General features: G+C 39.7%; 1 protein-coding gene across 24 annotated transcripts in view; it reads right to left on the bottom strand.

Annotated features, from left to right (window-relative positions):
• The window catches only part of LOC309660795 (uncharacterized protein), a 274,097-nt gene that overhangs the window by 134,783 nt on the left and 120,905 nt on the right, over window positions 1-18,409 (bottom strand). For 2 of the 24 annotated variants that reach the window (XM_082461911.1, XM_082461914.1), the window contains one exon: window positions 586-778. The exons of the other annotated variants lie outside the window; for them this stretch is intronic. Coding sequence is in view for 1 of the 2 variants with exons in the window: in XM_082461914.1 (XP_082318040.1) it covers window positions 755-778 (24 nt within the window). In the remaining variant the exon portion in view is untranslated. Of the gene's footprint in view, window positions 1-585; window positions 779-18,409 lie in introns of those variants that run through there. 24 annotated transcript variants of the gene reach the window in all.

The raw sequence follows: 18,409 nt of genomic DNA, 5'->3' as shown, positions 1-18,409 counted from the left end.
ATATGATACAAGAAAAGGCAAAGTTATTACATGACAACTTAAAGTAAGAAGAAGGTGAAGGATCTAAAGCTGGAGAATTTAATGCTAACAAAGGATGGTTTGATAATTTTAGAAAGAGGTTTGGCTTTAAAATTGTCAAGATAACAGAAGAAGCAGCTTCTGCTGACCAAAAGGCGGCAGACAAGTTCCGAGACACCGTTAAGGAAATCATTAAGGAGAAAGGATATCTGCCTGATATCTTTTTTTTTTTTTTAGAAATTCACGTTCTTTTATTTATTTATTTATTTATTTATTTATTTATTTATTTATTTATTTATGGCTGTGTTGGGTCTTCGTTTCTGTGCGAGGGCTTTCTCTAGTTGCGGCGAGCGGGGGCCACTCTTCATCGCGGTGCGCGGGCCTCTCACCATCGCGGCCTCTCTTGTTGCGGAGCACAGGCTCCAGAGGCGCAGGCTCAGTAATTGTGGCTCACGGGCCCAGTTGCTCCGTGGCACGTGGGATCTTCCCAGACCAGGGCTCGAACCCGTGTCCCCCGCATTGGCAGGCAGATTCTCAACCACTGCGCCACCAGGGAAGCCCCTGATATCCTTTTTTAATACAGATGAAAGTGCCCTATTCTGGGAAAGAAAAATGCCACAAAGAACATTTATTAATAAGGAATAGAAGCAAGCACCAGGATTTAAGGCAGGAAGGGATAGGCTTACTCTGCTGTTGTGTGGAAATGCAGTCAGGTTTATGATCAGGGCTGTCTTATCTATAGAGCTGCTAAGCCCTGAGCCTTGAAGAGAAAAAATAAACACCAGCTGACCATCTTTCGGTTGTACAACAAGAAGGCCTGTACTGGAAGAAGAACACTTTTTCTGGACTGGTTCCATCGATGCTTTGACCCTGAAGTCAGGAAGTACCTTGCCAGTTTTAAAGTTCTTTTGATATTGGACAATGCCCCTGGCCACCTAGAACCCCATGAGTTCAACACCAAAGGCACTGAAGTGATCTACTTGCCCTCAAACACAACACCTCTAATTCAGTCTCTAGATCACAGAGTCATAAGGACCTTTAAGACTCATTACACACAGTACTCTATGGAAAAGATTGTCAAAACTGTGAAAGAGAACCCCGACACAGAAAACATGATGAAAGTCTGGAAGGATTATGCATTGAAGATACCACCTTTGTTATAGAAAAAGCCATGAAAGCCATCAAACCCAAAACAAGAAATTCCTGCTGAAGAAAGCTGTGCCCAGATGTTCTGTATGATTTCACAGAATTTATGATAGAGCCAATCAAGGAAATTACAAAAGAGATTGTGAATATGGCAAAAAAAAAAAAGGTGGGGGATGAAGGGTTTCAAGATATGGATCTTAGAGAAATTCAAGAGCTAATAGACAGCAAACCAGAGGAATTAACAGAAGACGACTTGATGGAGACGAGTGCCTCTGAACCAGTGCCAGAGAATGAGGAAGAAGATGTAGAAGAAGCAGAGCCAGAAAACAAATTGACATTAGACAATCTGGCAAAAGTATTCTGATTATTCAAGACTGCTTTGGACTTCTTTTATAACACAGACGTGTCTACGTGACATGGGCACTGAAACCAAATCAAACAGTGAAAGAAGGATTGGGACCGCATAGAAACATTTCTAGAGAAACGAAAATGCAAAAAGTCAGACAAAAATTACAATGTATTTCTGTTAAGTTACACTGAGTGTATCTGCCTCTCCTGCCCCCTCTGCCACCTCTGCCACCCCTGAGACAGCAAGATGACCAACTTCTCCTTTTCCTCCGCCTCCTCAGCCTACTCAACATGAAGACAACGAGGATAAAGAACTTTATGATCCACTGCAGCTTAATGAATAATGAACAACCAACATACCATGCAGTTAATAAACTTATCTGTTGTGTATGTGTGTGTGTCTTTGTGTGAAAATCTAGTACCTGTAGGGTAAGAACCGTGTGAGATGTGTGTGTGTCATCATTATCATTGCCTAAGTATTCATACTGTAGAACATCATGTGTAAAACCTGTATTGAAGTAGATAGCCTATACTTATATAGGCATAAACTGAGCGATATTTAATATAAAATTAATAATGTGTTCGTTTTCTTACTGTTTTATAACTTTGCTTTCAAAAACTTACATTACCATACAGTATGCCTCTCTTTCTCATAATTAGAAAAACGGTATTAAGAGCCTATCAGCACAGGGCGCTTCCCTCGTGGCGCAGAGGTTGAGAATCTGCCTGCCAATGCAGGGGACACGGGTTCGAGCCCTGGTCTGGGAAGATTCCCACATGCCGCGGAGCAACTGGGCCCGTGAGCCACAGCTACTGAGCCTGCGCGTCTGGAGCCTATGCTCCGCAACAAGAGAGGCCGTGATAATGAGAGGTCCGCGCACCGCGATGAAGAGTGGCCCCCACTCGCCGCAACTAGAGAAAGCCCTCGCACAGAAACGAAGACCCAACACAGCCAAAAATAAATAAATAAATTAAAAAAAAAAAAAAACTTTACAAATGAATTTCCTTTAAAAAAAAAAAAAAGAGCCTATCAGCACAGGTGTATTTTTTTTAATATAACAATGTTTCTAATATTGTATTATGAATATGACTGTAATACTGTATGCCATAAAAATTTTATAAGAATTCATTCATTAGTGTATCTGCTAGGCTACCATGAGGCAATCATATCAATTACACTAGCCTTTGTTAGCAATGCATGAATGGTTATACCGGTAAATAAATGTGAATTTCTTTTTCACATTATCTTTTCATTTTTGATGTCTTGTGTTGGAAATATGTATAAGAGCTACAGTGTTTTGCATCATATAAGACAATATGGATGTAGGTACTGACAGACAGATGATTCATCTTGTAAACAGACAACATAAACTCACGGTATCATTAAGTATGGTACAGTGCTGTAAATGTATGTCTTCTTCCTTATGATTTTCTTTATAACATTTTATTTTCTCTAGCTTATTTTATCGTAAGAATACAGTATATAATACATATAACATAAAAAATGTGTGTTAATCGACTATTTATGTCATTGGTAAGACTTCTGGTCAACTGTAGGCTATCAGTAAAGTTCTGGGGGAGTCAGAAGTTACTTGTGGATTTTTGACTACACAGGGTTTGGTGCCCCTATAACCCCTTCATTGTTCAATTGTCGACTTTAGTTTGAAAATACTGACCATCATTAGCAGACTCTTCATACTCCTCATGCCAGGTCCTCAAATGTACTTGCAATTGGAAAATCATATAATTGGACAATAATTACCCTTACCGGAGAGGGATTATTGGGAGAGCTATTTTTAAAGAGCTCACATAATTAGATTTCCTCTCTTACTACATTTCTGTATAGACTTGAGAGAAAAAAAATGTGTTTACCATGTGCCTCAAGTCCTTTTCCCCCACTTGTTCTTATTTCCTTATTATGTTTTCTTAAAATATAAAATGGTTCACTGTGGTTCAATATTACCTCATGACTCTTCCTTAGATATTTCTACAAGTCTGTAGAAACTAATGTCTCTCCATCTTAAAATTGTGAACTGATAATGATAAGCTTTGCAGACCCCCTCCTCTTGGACCCAGGCTCCTAGTACTCAGGGTGAGTTCATTCATTTTCTACAGGACAGTTTCTAGAGATTTGTGGATTTCCTAAGTAGATCCAATTTACATGAGAAAGAAACAAACATCTATCATGTTTTAACTACTCTTTTATTGGGTTTTCTGTTTGATTCAACTGATCTTAATTCTAACTGATTCAGCTGGTTATCAAAAATAGGCACAAATCATTCCTGCCTTCCCAGGGGAGGTAACACCTGACTTGAGTCTTGAACTAGATCTTTAGCCAGATGGAGCTTGGGTTAGGGAAAGGAGGTCGTCGTGACTTAGAAGAATGGAGAATGAAGGGGCATTTCAGGCAGAATATAGGCTGTGTTCAAATGTACACTCGGGCTTACATCATTAGGGCTTGCTAAGGAGGCATTCTAAGAGGGATAGTGGTGGGTATGTCAGGCCTCCCCTCTTCTCCATCTTGCACTGTGCCCCAGGAACTGACCTTCATGAACTGAATCCACAAGCTCCTTTGCCTCCTGGCTTCTGGTTGGGTTCAATCAATGGGAGGCACCAGCAGAATATCAGAGCGAAGGAAGAGAGTGAGATTAAGGTGCTTATCCCCTCACTTTTTTTCCTGCAGGAGCACTCAGGGCTGGCTGCACCCCGCTATCAATGGTCACAGCTCCTGCCGGGTGGCCTTTGGGTTCCAGTGACTGCTCTGTCCCTTTGGTTCCTTTAAACCTAGGGGTGGTAACAGCATCCTGTTACTAGCCCAGAGGACTTACTCTCTCTCTTGTGATTTCCCTACATCTTGCTGATATTTTTGTAAGTGAGACTTTTATCAAAAACCCCTCAAATAAACCCAATTCAATATGCTTTTTGTTTCCTTATGGAACCCTGACCAAGAAGGAGTCCTACATGTTTTATTTTGCTAATTTAGAGCACTTATTAAAAACAGTAGGAACAAGCTACTCAGGAAAAGTACTTATATCTTAAAATTACCTGGAGGGATTCTGTGAACACAGCAAGAATATTTTTGAGAATAATTAGAATCACCACAAGAAAACTGTGAGGATCCTTAACCCCTGGGTTCTGACTCTCCTAGTGAGCATCCGGATCCAAGTGCGTGCCGTCTGTCAGGCACTCCCTTTACCATGTGGGAAGACTTCCTTTCCAGTCCCTGCTAACGCCATTGTTCAGTTTGTTTCAAAAATTAAGTCTTAACCAAATGACTTCTACAGAGATTTAGCTTCCCTCTCTTACCCTCTCCTACCCTAATCCATCTGTTCTGCAAGTTGCTTGCTGTCTAAATACTTTCCTTGTTAACCCCTGAAACAGCTTTCTTCTCTTTGCTCAGAGCTGTAGCTGTATTGGTTTTGTCTCCTTGACTATGTTGCTGGAGAGAAGGAAAGGGTTTTCTTCTCTTATTTTGGAAAGAGTCATTCCATTCTTGCAATCAGGGTTGAAGGCAGACTGTCTATTGCTCAGCACTCCACAGTTCTCATGAACACCATTTTGGGGCTCCATGAACTGACTGTAGCAGCAGAGGTAGCTTAGGGTTATACCATATACATAAACAGCGGCACTGATGCATGAGCGAGGGCATCACTGTTAAAGAAATATACTGATTGCATGTAGCTAAAGTTTAAAATGGGCATGAAGAGTCACAGAAGAAGATGTAGAGGTAGAAAGGTGCTTTTAGGAACATTCCTGACATACGTTATTTATTACTAAGGTCAAGCAGCAGAGATCTAAGTCTGGAAACTGTTCTTGAGGACAGCAGGAGCTTCACACATTTACAGGACATCCACATACAGCAATATACTAAACAAAAGGACCAACAAGAATCCAAGTAGTTATTGAAATATTGAGCACCTGCTATGTGCCAGAAATGAGGAGGAAATTTACCAACTTGGCTTGTTCTGCCACTACATAGTTCCTCTTTTATTCCTTAAAACTACTGGAAATTTTCTTTTCTATGTCTAACAATAGATGTTGGTTTTATTTCTCCATGCTTCCATTTCAAATTATTTTGATGAAGTGTTGTGATTTCTTGTGGAAAAACAAATCAGTACTGAAAGGCCTATTTTCCATTCTGCTTTTCTCATTTTGTCAGCTAGCTCTTACTGTGGTCTCCGGATGGGTATAGCAATACCAAACAGTACATGCATAAACAGCAATGTCCAGAGGCAAAACAAAGGAAGAATAAACCCCTTGTGTGCCGTTATAAGATCTAGAAAATCTTTTTCAGAATCCCTAGCCATCTTCTCTTCAGCCTTATTGACTCAGTTTTATTGACCTGAATTAGGTCACACGGTACTTCTCAGCCAATCATCATCAATAAGCAATGAAGTTACCAAAATTGGCTTAATCAATCCATAATTATCCAATAACATAATTGCGTTATCAAGATTTCTGCCCTGGGTTAAGGGCCAGGATTCCCTGAAGTATATCATCACATGTAGGGATAATGACAACTCGAAAATGAACAAACATAAAAAAGAGTTCCATTAGTAAGAAGAGGGAAATAGCTATTAAGCAGAAAATAACCAGTGTCTGTGAGAGTGACTGAGAAATCTAAAGACTGTGAAAATGCAAGAGACTACAACTGAGCTAAGAAAACACCAGAAGTAGTGGTAAGATTTCATGTAATAATTGGGTAGAGGGAAAATTTTTTTTTCCTGGATAAGTACCTTTACCCATCCCCTAGAGCTCTTAATTTAAGTAGCATTTTACCTTTTTTTTGGTAAGATAAAAGAGGGTGGCTGGGGAATATTTATGTCCCACATTAAAGAAGAATTGAATTTGTTTTTATTTAATTTCTTGTCCTGAAAGATATTCTGCAACTCATCCAACCATGGGTCAAAGTAAAATCTAATTTTTCCACTGAGCTCATTGACAAATTCTTATCCTAACAAGATTAAGACTTCATAGCAGAAACTTCTCTGATGCTTCAAAAGGCAATAGCTTTTCACTGATTTTCGTTCACCTTTGACCACTGCTTGTCTTGTTAAGTTGCCATTTGTTACTTAAATATCTTTATCATCCTTACATTCTCAATCTTTTTCATTTTCTGAGGCAATAGTGCTTTCCATTTGCCCTTTAGCTGACTGCAAGTCCAGAGTAGCTGTCTCCTTGGATATCTGAAACCGTATTCTGAAACATCTCTAAGATACCATAAATATTGCAAGGAAAACGTGTAGTATAGGGCTGTCCTAACAGCAGAACTATGAATCCTGAGTCTAAATTCATGAGCATAGTATAGTATACGTATATGAAGTACAGGAAGACCATCTATGTGAGTATAGTATACTCTAAGTACAGCAAGTTCTTATATGTGAGTATAAACTTATACTTTCATCCAAAAAAGTAAATACCTTGTAAAAAATGTCTTCATTTATCTTTCAGTGAGTAGCATGTGGGAAGATCGGCTTTCCCAAAAGCCTTTTTGGTATGTGTGAGTATCAGTCAATTTATAGATCCATCTCCAAATAAGGGAACTTGGGTTCTCTGGAGAGCTGGCCCAGTTATGAAAGGAAAGCTTAAAGTAGCCTGTCTGCTTATGAGTAGAGGTTATCTAATGTTAGCTTCTGCATGATGGAAAACAAATTTCCCTAGCCATTAATCACTGCATAACAGATTTCAGGATGCAGAAAGGATGTTAAGCTAGTGACAGTTTTATTTGAGGGAAATATACCAATTGCATTTTATCCAGAGTAATCAAATATTCATTTCTTCTAATTAAATTATTCTTTTCAATTCTTCCAGAAAAATCTGGTTTTCAAGTATTCTGATTTTATTTGAAGTTTGAGAAAATATGATCATGCGCACTGTAATTATTTTAATATCAGCAGGTGGTAAAAATATGAATGCTATACAAAATACAAGGAAATGTTTCCGTTCCTAACCAGAAACCCGAAACCTAAAATAAAGTAAATTTAAAACAAAAACAGGGAGGGCCTAAAAGATGTTTTGGTCTGTTGGCTGGGACCTGAAGGAGTTCAATGGGAAGATTATGGTAATTTGGTTAAATGTGTGTGTCCAAGTTAGACTACCTGGGTTCAGATCCCAGCTCCATGACTTTTTGGCTATGTGATACTGAAAGGTTCTTTAAAGTGTCTGTACTTTAGCATCCTAATCTGCAAAATGGTGTTGATAACAATAATGACAGAATTGGAATATTGTGACTGTTAAATTAGATAGTATAAATAAAGTACTTTTGGAGCACATGTCTCAGTGTTAGGTACTATTAATTTTTTCTTACTCTTCCCTTCAAGTCTAAGAATTTCTTTCCAAATTCATTTTTATAATTTTTAATATGATTAGAGGTATTCTAATTCAAAAAGTGCTTAACTTTTCTTGCTTGGTATAGCCATACACTCATTGTTTTATCGGAAATAGAAAGCAGTAGGTTAGCCCCACCCTATCAGTAAGTTTTATTAAAGTCCTAGTATGAGACAAACCCTGTGCTAGACATTAAGCAGAAATGAGGGAACACACAAAGGAAACCAAATAAGCACTTTGTGCACAGAGTTTACACTGCAGTTTGATCAATACACATGAAAACAATAGATGATAAACTAGAATGATAATCTACACATTATGCATATGTCTACCAGTGCACCTCCTCCATGATTCAATAATTATCTCTATGTATCTGTCTTCCCTCCACCCTGAGATTAAAAGTTCTCTGAGGCAGCTATGGAGTTCTGCTTGTCAGAGGTCTAGGTGTAGAACAATGTACTCTGTAATACAAAATGAAAGGATTAACCTAAAATCTAGATCAGTGGTATTCTTAGGGTTCTTTTTTTCTTTTTTCTCCATTTTAAATAGGGCAAAAACATTCTTCAAAAGAAATCTTATGAGTAAAAACAGATGAGAGTGGAGAACTACAGATAGCCTTGGGATTATAGAGAAGACGATGGGGATGAATCAGTGTTTTAACTGAGTCCTGAAGGACGAATTGGAGCTACGCAGGAGAAGAGTGTGGAAATGAGAGTAGATCGTACCAGAGGCTAGAAAGAGCATGGAACTAAAGTCCTTTCATTCTGGTTGAATTCAGTAGTGAAGGGGGAGTAGAAAGAAATGGGGCATAAGAAAATAGGCAATGCCAGATCATAAAAGTCCACAGAAATCACTTTAAGAACTTTGGACTTTATCCTGAGGGCAATGGAGATCCATTAAATGGCTTTAAGTAAGGGAGTGATCTCAAATATGTTCTTCAGAAAAATCACTCTTGCTGTAGCTCAGAGAAGGGATTTGAGAGAAGCTGGATTCAGGCAAGGATGCCATTTAGGAGGCTGCTGCATTAATGTTAGTAAGAAAAGATGGCCAGTACACAGGTGCCGGTGCTGTGGGCAGCACGACCGTGCACCCTGAGAACTCCGCCCCTCCCCGCGGAGGAGAGCCCGGGAAAGCAGCTCTGCCTGTGGGGACAGCATGTGCTCTAGAGCGTGAGCTCCCACCTCTCCATTCTCTGATCAAAGACTACTGCTGCCCTTTGCTTCTGAACCAAAATCTGTCTATTGGTGAGACTGACACTGGGCAGGAGGGCCCTTGTTGGAGCCCGACTTAAAAGGCTCTCTAGAACTCCACAGCACGCAAATTTTTCCTGGCTTGGACCCCCCTCAATATGTGATTAGAAATGAAGAGAAAAGGTTTTTATTGAAAAATTAAAAATCCATAAGCACTGGACCTTCAAGATGGCAGAGGAGTAAGATGTGGAGATCACCTTCTTCCCCACAAATACATCAGAAACACATCTACATGTGGAACAACTCCTATAGAACACCTACTGGACACTGGCAGAAGAACTCAGACTTCCCAAAAGGCAAGAAACTCTCCACGTACCTGGGTAGGGCAAAAGAAAAAAGAAAAAACAGAGACAAAAGAATGGGGATGGAACCTGCACCTCTGGGAGGGAGCCGTGAAGGAGGAAAGGTTTACACACACTAGGAAGCCCCTTTACTGGGGGAGACGGGGGGTGTACGGGGGCGGAAGCTTTGGAGCCATGGAGGAGAGCGCAGCAACAGGGGTGCAGAGGGCAAAGCGGAGAGATTCCTGCACAGAGGGTCAGTGCCGACCAACACTCACCAGCCCGAGAGGCTTCTCTGCTCAACCGTCGGGGCGGGCAGGGGCTGGGAGCTGAGGTTCGGGCTTCGGTCAGATCCCAGGGAGAGGACTGGGGTTGGCGGCATTGATCACAGCCTGAAGGGGCTAGTGCACCACAACTAGCCAGGAGGGAGTCCAGGAAAAAGTCTGGAGCTGCCAAAGAGGCAAGAGACCATTGTTTCAGGGTGCACGAGGAGAAGGGACTCAGAGCACCGCCTAAACGAGCTCCAGAGACGGGCACGAGCCGCGGCGATCAGCGCGGACCCCAGAGACAGGCATGAGATACTAAGGCTGCTGCTGCTGCCGCCACCAAGAAGCCTGTGTGTGAGCACAGGTCACTCTCCACACCTCCCCTCCTGGGAGCCTGTGCAGCCCGCCACTGCCAAGGTCCCATGATCCAGGGACAACTTCCCCAGGAGAACACACAGCATGCCTCAGGCTGCGGCAACATCATGCCGGCCTCTGCCACCGCAGGCTCGTCCCACATTCCAATTATGACTACGGTGCCCCTCCCTCTCCCTGGCCTGAGTGAGCAAGAGAGCCCTAATCAGCCACTGCTTTAACCCCCTCCTGTCTGGGTGGGGAACAGATGCCTGAGGGTGGCTTACAGGCAAAGGCGGGGCCAAACCCAAAGCTGAACCCCAGGAGCTGTGCGAACAAAGAAGAGAAAGGGAAATTTTTCTGTGTAGCCTCAGGAAGAGTAGATTAAATCCTCACAATCAACTTGAGGAACTCTGCATCTAAGGAATACCTGAATAGACAATAAATGTTCCTAAAATTGAGGCAGTGGACTTTGGGAGCAACCGTAGTCTTGGGGTTTGCTGTCTGTGACTGATTTCTTTCTGTGGCTGGCAGGGTTTTGTTGCTCTGGCCAGGTGTCAGGCCTGAGCCTCCAAGGTGGGAGAGACAAGGCCAGGACATTAGACCACCAGACACCTCCTGGCCCCATGTAATATCAATCAGTGAGAGCTCTCCCAGAGATCTGGGTCTCAACAATAAGACCCAGCTCCATCGAATAGCCAGCAAGCTCCAGTGCTGGACACCCCATGCAAAACACCTAGCAAGACAGGAACACAACCCCACCCATTAGCAGAGAGGGTGCCTAAAATCATAATAAGGACACAGACACCCAGAAACACACCACCGTACATGGTCGTATCCACCAGAAAGAAAAGATTCAGTCTCATCCACCAGAACACAGGCACTAGTCCCCTCCAACAGAAAGCCTACACAAGCCACTGAACCAAAGTCACCCACTGGGGGCAGACACCAAAAACAACAGGAACTACAAAACTGCAGCCTGCAAAAAGGAGATCCTAAACACAGTAAGTTAAACAAAATGAGAAGAGAGAGAAATATGCAGCAGATGAAGTAGCAAGGTAAAAACCCACCAGACCAAACAAATGAAGAGGAAATAGGCAGTCAATCTGAAAAAGAAGTTCAGAGTAATCAGAGTAAAGATGATCTAAAATAACGGAAATAGAATGGAGAAAACACAAGAAATGTTTAACAAGGACCTAGAAGAACTAAAGAGCAAATAAACAATAATGAACACCACAATAAATGAAAATAAAAATTCTCTAGAAGGAATCAATAGCAGAATAACTGAGGAAGAAGAATGGATAAGTGGCCTGGAAGATAAAAGAGTGGAAAAAATTGCCACAGAGCAGAATAAAGAAAAAAGTTTGAAAATAATTGAGGACAGTCTCAGAGACCTCTGGGACAACATTAAATGCACCAACATTTGAATAATAGGGGTCCCAGAAGAAGAAGACAGAAAAATGTTCTGAGAAAATATCTGAAGAGATTATAGTTGAAAACATCCCTAACATGGGAGAGGAAACAGACAATCAAGTCCAGGAAGTGCAGAGACTCCCATAAAGGATAAATCCAAGGAGAAACATGCCAAGAGAGATATTAATCAAACTATCAAAAATTAAATACAAAGAAAAAATATTAAAAGCAGCAAGGGAAAAACAATAAATAACATACAAGGGAATCCCCATAAGGTTAGCAGCTGATCTTTCAGGAGAAACTCTGTAATCCAGAAGGGAGTGGCAGGACATATTTAAAGTATTGAAAGGGAAAAATCTACAACCAAGATTACTCTACCCAGAAAGGATCTCAGTCAGATTCAATGGAGAAATTAAAACCTTTACAGAAAAGCAACAGTTAACAGAATTCAGCATGACAAAACCAGCTTTACAACAAATGCTAAAGGAACTTCTCTAGGCAGGAAACACAAGAGAAGGAGAAGACCTAAAATAACAAACCCAAAATATTTAAGTAAATGGTAATAGGAACATACATATCGATAATTACCTTAAATGTAAATGGATTAAATGCTCCCAGCAAAAGACATAGACTGGCTGAATGGATACAACAATAAGACCCATATATATGCTGTCTACAAGAGACCCACTTCACACCTAGGGACACATACAGACTGAAAGTGAGGGGATGGAAAAAGATATTCCATGCAAATGGAAATCAAAAGAAAGCTGGAGGAGCAATTCTCATATCAGACAAAATAGACTTTAAAACAAAGACTATACAAGAGACAAAGAAGGACACTACATAATGATCAAGGGATCACTCCAAGAAGAAGATATAACAATTGTAAATATTTATGCACCCAGCATAGGAGCACCTCAATACATAAGGAAAATACTAACAGCCATAAAAGGGGAAATCAACAGTAACACAATAATAGTGGGGGACTTTAACACCTCACTTACACCAATGGACAGATCATCCAAAATGAAAATAAATAAGGAAACAGAAGCTTTAAATGACACAATAGACCAGATAGATTTAATCGATATTTATAGGACATTCAATCCAGAAACAGCAGACTACACTTTCTTCTCAAGTGCTCATGGAACATTCTCCAGGATAGATCATATCTTGGGCCACAAATCAAGCCTTGGTAAATTTAAGAAAACTGAAATCGTATCAAGTATCTTTTCCGACCACAACGCTATGAGACTAGGTATCAATTACAGGAAAAAAACTGTAAAAAATAAAAACACATGGAGGCTAAACAATACGCTACTAAATAGACAAGAGATCACTGAATAAATCAAAGAGGATATCAAAAGGTACCTAAAAACAAATGATGATGAAAACACAATGACCCAAAACCTATGGGACGCAGCAAAAGCAGTGCTAAGAGGGAAGTTTATAGCAATACAAGCCTACCTCAAGAAACAAGAAACATCTCAAATAAACAACCTAACCTTACACCTAAAGCAATTAGAGAAAGAAGAACAAGAAAAACCCAAAGTTAGCAGAAGGAAAGAAATCATAAAGATCAGATGAGAAATAAATGAAAAAGAAATGAAGGAAACGATAGCAAAGTTCAATAAAACTAAAAGCTAGTTCTTTGAGAAGATAAACCAAATTGATAAACCATTAGCCAGACTCATCAAGAAAAAAAGGGAGAAAACTCAAATCAACAGAATTAGAAATGAAAAAGGAGAAGTAACAACTGACACTGCAGAAATACAAAGGATCATGAGATATAACTACAAGCAACTATATGCCAATAAAATGGACAACCTGGAAGAAATGGACAAATTCTTAGAAAAGTACAACCTTCCAAGACTGAACCAGGAAGAAACAGATAATACAACAGACCAATCACAAGCACTGATATTGAAACTGTGATTAAAAATCTTCCAGCAAAAAAAAGCCCAGGACCAGATGGTTTCACAGGTGAATTCTATCAAACATTTAGAGAAGCACTAACACCTATCCTTCTCAAACTGTTCCAAAATATAGCAGAGGGAGGAACACTCAAAAACTCATTGTACGAGACCACCATCACCCTGATACCAAAACCAGACAAAGCTGTCACAAAAAAGGAAAACTACAGGCCAGTATCACTGATGAACATAAATGCAAAAATTCTCCACAAAATACTAGCAAACAGAATCTAGCAGCACATTAAAAGGATCATACACCATGGTCAAGTGGGGTTTATCCCAGGAATGCAAGGATTCTTCAATATACGCAAATCAATCAATGTGATACATCATATTAACAAATTGAAGGATAAAAACCATATGATAATCTCAATAGATGCAGAAAAAGCTTTTGACAGAATTCAACACCCATTTATGCTAAAAACTCTTTAGAAAGCAGGCACAGAGGGAACCTACCTCAGCATAATAAGGGCCATATATGACAAACCCACAGCCAAAATCATTCTCAATGGTGAAAAACTGAAACTATTTCCTCTATGATCAGGAACAAGACAAGGTTGCCCACTCCTACCACTAGTATTCAACATAGTTTTGGAACTTTTAGCCACAGCAATCAGAAAGAAAAAGAAATAAAAGGAATCCAAATCGGAAAAGAAGAAGTAAAACTGTCACTGTTTGCAGGTGACATGATACTATACACAGAGAATCCTACAGATGCTACCAGAAACCTATTAGAGCTAATCAATGAATTTGGTAAAGTAGCAGCATACAAAATTAATGCACAGAAATCTCCGGCATTCCTATACACTAATAATGAAAAATCTGAAAGAGAAATTAAGGAAACACTCCCATTTACCACTGCAATGAAAACAATAAAATACCTACGAATTTATCTAAGGAGACAAAAATTCTGTATGCAGAAAACTATAAGACACTCATGAAAGAAATTAAAGACGATACAAACAGATGGAGAGATATACCATGTTCTTGGATTGGAAGAATCAACATTGTGAAAAAGACTATACTACCCAAAGCAGTCTACAGATTCAGTGTAGACTATCAAACAACCAATGGCATTTTTCACAGAACTAGAACAAAAAATTTCACAATTTGTATGGAAACACAAAAGACCCCAAATAGCCAAAGCAATTTGAGAAAGAGAAATGGAGCTGGAGGAATCAGACTCCCTGACTTCCAAATATACTACAAAGCTACAGTAATCAAGACAGTATGGTAGTGGCACAAAAAAAGAAATATAGATCCATGGAACAGGATAGAAAGCCCAGAGATAAACCCACGCACATACAGTCACCTTATCTTTGACAAAGGAGGCAAGAAAATACAATGGAGAAAAGACAGACTCTTCAATAAGTGGTGCTGGGAAAACTGGACAGCTACATGTAAAAGAATGAAATTAGAACACTTCCTAACACCATGCCCAAAATAAACTCAAAATGGATTGAAGACCTAAATGTAAGGCCAGACACTGTAAAACTCTTAAAGGAAAACATAGGAAGAATACTCTATGACATAAATCACAGCAAGATCCTTTTTGACCTGCTTCCTAGAGAAATGGAAATAAAAACAAAAATAAACAAATGGGACCTAATGAAACTTAAAAGCTTTTGCACAGCAAAGGAAACCATAAACAAGACGAAAAGACAACCCTCAGAATGGGAGAAATATTTGCAAACGAAGCAACTGACAAAGGATTAATGTCCAAAATATACAAGCAGCTCATGCAGCTCAATATCAGACAAACAAACAACCCAATCCAAAAATGGGCAGAAGACCTAAATAGACATTTCTCCAAAGAAGATACACAGATTGCCAACAAATACATGAAAGGATGATGAACATCACTAACCATTAGAGAAATGCAAATCAATACCACAATGAGGTATCACCTCACACCAGTCGAATGGCCATCAAAAAATCTACAAACAATAAATGCTGGACAGGGTGTGGAGAAAAGGGAACCCTCTTGCACTGTTAGTAGGAATGTAAATTGATACAGCCATTATGGAGAACAGTGGAGGTTCCTTAAAAAACTAAAAATAGAACTACCATATGACCCAGCAATCCCACTACTGGGCATATATCCTGAGAAAACCATAATTCAAAAAGTGTCATGTACCATAATGTTCACTGCAGCACTATTTACAATAGCCAGGACATGGAAGCAACCTAAGTGTCCACTGACAGATGAACGGATAAAGAAGATGTGGCACATATATACAATGGAATATTACTCAGCCATAAAAAGAAATGAAATTGAGTTATTTGTAGTGTAGTGGATGGACCTAGAGTCTGTCATACAGAGAGAAGTGAGTCAGAAAGAGACAAACAAATACCGTATGCTAACACATATATATGGTATCTAGAAAAAAAATGGTTCTGATGAACCTAGAGGCAGGACAGGAATAAAGACACAGATGTAGAGAGTGAACTTGAGGGCACAGGGAGGGGGAAGGGTAAGCTGGGACGAAGTAAGAGAGTAGCATTGACATACATACACTACCAAATGTAAAATAGATAGCTAGTGGGAAGTAGCTGTATGGCAAAGGAAGATCAGCTCAGTGCTCTGTGCCCACTTAGAGGGGTGGGAGAAGGAGGGTGGGAAGGAGACATAAGGGAGGGGATATGGAGATATACATATGCATATAGCTGATTCACTTTGTTATACAGCAGAAACTACACGACACTATAAAGCAGTTATACTCCAATAAAGATGTTAAAAAAAAAAGTGGGGTATCCTATTCCAAATCCATAAATTAAAATTGTCTTTAGAGAAATGCGGAAAACATAACTTTGAGGTGCTTAGTGAACATTACTTGCCCACGAGCAGCCAGCTCTTACTACAATTTATCATCCTTTGCTCTTATAACATACTTAGATGTACTTTTAACTTACAGCAGTATCCAATTATTTGTATTTCTGGAAAAGCATATAGCATGAAAGACAATTTTCAAAGCCAAGAACATGAAATACACACAGTTCGGTTTAAATGGAGATGGCCCTTTTTCTTCATCTCTGTGGATAAATAAATATATAAATATGGGGAGGAAATAGACTGGCCATAAGGGGGAGAAAGGAAAAGCCATTTGGGGAAATTGCTGGGAACAATATGTCACTAAAAAAAAAGTTTTAATAATTCACAAAACTTCTTTTCAGAATCTGAACATCTCTCATGATTTTAATATACCTTCTCAGTTAATTCAGACAGGTCCCCAAGTTTAATTGTGCCTTTATCAGCCTTTTCTAAGGGTGATTATTTTAAAAATCATTAAAATATATCTGGCTTGTGAAATTACAGAAATTTAAAAAGGATGGAAATCAAGAGAAAATGTATTGGAAACAGACTAGAATAACTGACAGAGGACACCTAGTGGTGGTCAAGAGTAGTGCCATATTCTTCTGTAGCACAAGCTTTGTGTCTCCCAATTAATTACACAAGAGAACTTCACTACGAGACACTGTCAGGTGTCTGCTCTCTATGTCACTTTCAACTGGGCCACAGGTGCCACAAACAGAGAAGCCAACTAAGAAAAAAGATATTACTTGATTTCCATATGAGAACTTGTCCCAAACTCTTATATATCATCTGATAGATAGCAAAACTGTACTATAAACATTAAACTTGCCAAGAGACTAGATCTCAATTTTTTCCATCACTAGAAGAAATGATAATACGTGACACGACAGAGTGTTATATAATGCTACAGTGGCAACCATATTGCAATGTAAATGTATCAAATCAGTATATTGTATACCTTAAGCTTACATATTACACTTCAATTATATCTAAATACGTACATACATACATACAATTTTTAAATGTGCAGTCTGGCTAGGAAGTTGTGTAACCTGTGATCACACAGTAGGAAGTCCTATAACAAACAAACAAAACTTGCCTCTTTTTAAGAGCTAGATTAATGTCAACTATTTTTAAATGACAAATGCACTCAGTAATTTCATAAAACAATGCTATCATTGTCATTATATGTTATCATTGTGCCTATTACGAACCAATCATTGTGCGAGGTACTGGGAATACAGAATGAGTGGACACAGCCCAGGTTCTAGAAGGCAGAAGAAGTAGACATGTAAAAAGAAAGGTGATACGAAGTTTTAGGGTTCCTGAAACAGAAGAATGTATGGTGAAAACACAGAGGAAGGGGCCATCGGTTTTACTTGTTGGGGAAATGAAGTCAGCAAATGCTTCAGCAGAGGACGTAAGACTTTTGGTTGTTATCCTAGCGCCATGTATTGCAAGGTCAGCCTCGTTGGACGCCTCTTCTGGTGATGGAACAGGGAAGAAGGGATGTATTGTTACTCCTCGTTCTGGCTGCTTTAGCCTTGCTGTCTGACCATGGAGACTTGTCATTAAGTTTCCTAGGCCTTCTTAAAACTAATTTAGCAAATTTTTATGCTATTCGAAATGCATAGGAAAACTAGATTAAAATATTTTTTAAGCCCATATATTTGGAAATGGAAAAAATGGGAGTCTGGGAGCCAGACAAATAGGGATCTCGCCCCGTCTCTGCCAGTAACAGTCATGAGTTTTGGTGAAATTGTTGAAACTCACTCTGTTTTCTTTTCTGTCAAATGAGGGTTTGGGACACGGTGCTGCCTCAAGTCCCTTTTCTAATTCTAAGCATTAAATCTCTCTCTCTCTCTCTCTCTTTCTCTCTCTCACATACACACACACACACACACACACGCACACAATGTAACCCATCTGTAATAATTTTCAAATATGCCCACAAATCCTTTTTCAGTCCTCCTCTGAAAAGGTAGAGCCAAATTCTTCTCCCCTTGAGTGTGGGCCAGACTTAGTGACTAACTTCTAACAAGTAGAATGTGGTGGGAGTGACAGTGACTGATTTCCCAGATTAGGTCATAAAAGGCATTGTAGCTTTTGCCTGGCCCTCTCTTAGATCACTCATTCTGGGGGAAGCCAGCTGCGTGTCACGAAAACACTGAAGCAGGCCTCTGAAAGGCCCATATGGCAAGGAACTGAGGTCTCCAGCCAA

Source organism: Balaenoptera physalus (assembly GCF_965194825.1).
Source record: "Balaenoptera physalus genome assembly, chromosome: 5".
In the NCBI taxonomy this organism is placed as follows: Eukaryota; Metazoa; Chordata; class Mammalia; order Artiodactyla; family Balaenopteridae; genus Balaenoptera; species Balaenoptera physalus.
The sequence above is the reverse complement of the archived record's forward strand: the minus strand, read 5'-3'. Positions and strand labels throughout refer to the sequence as shown.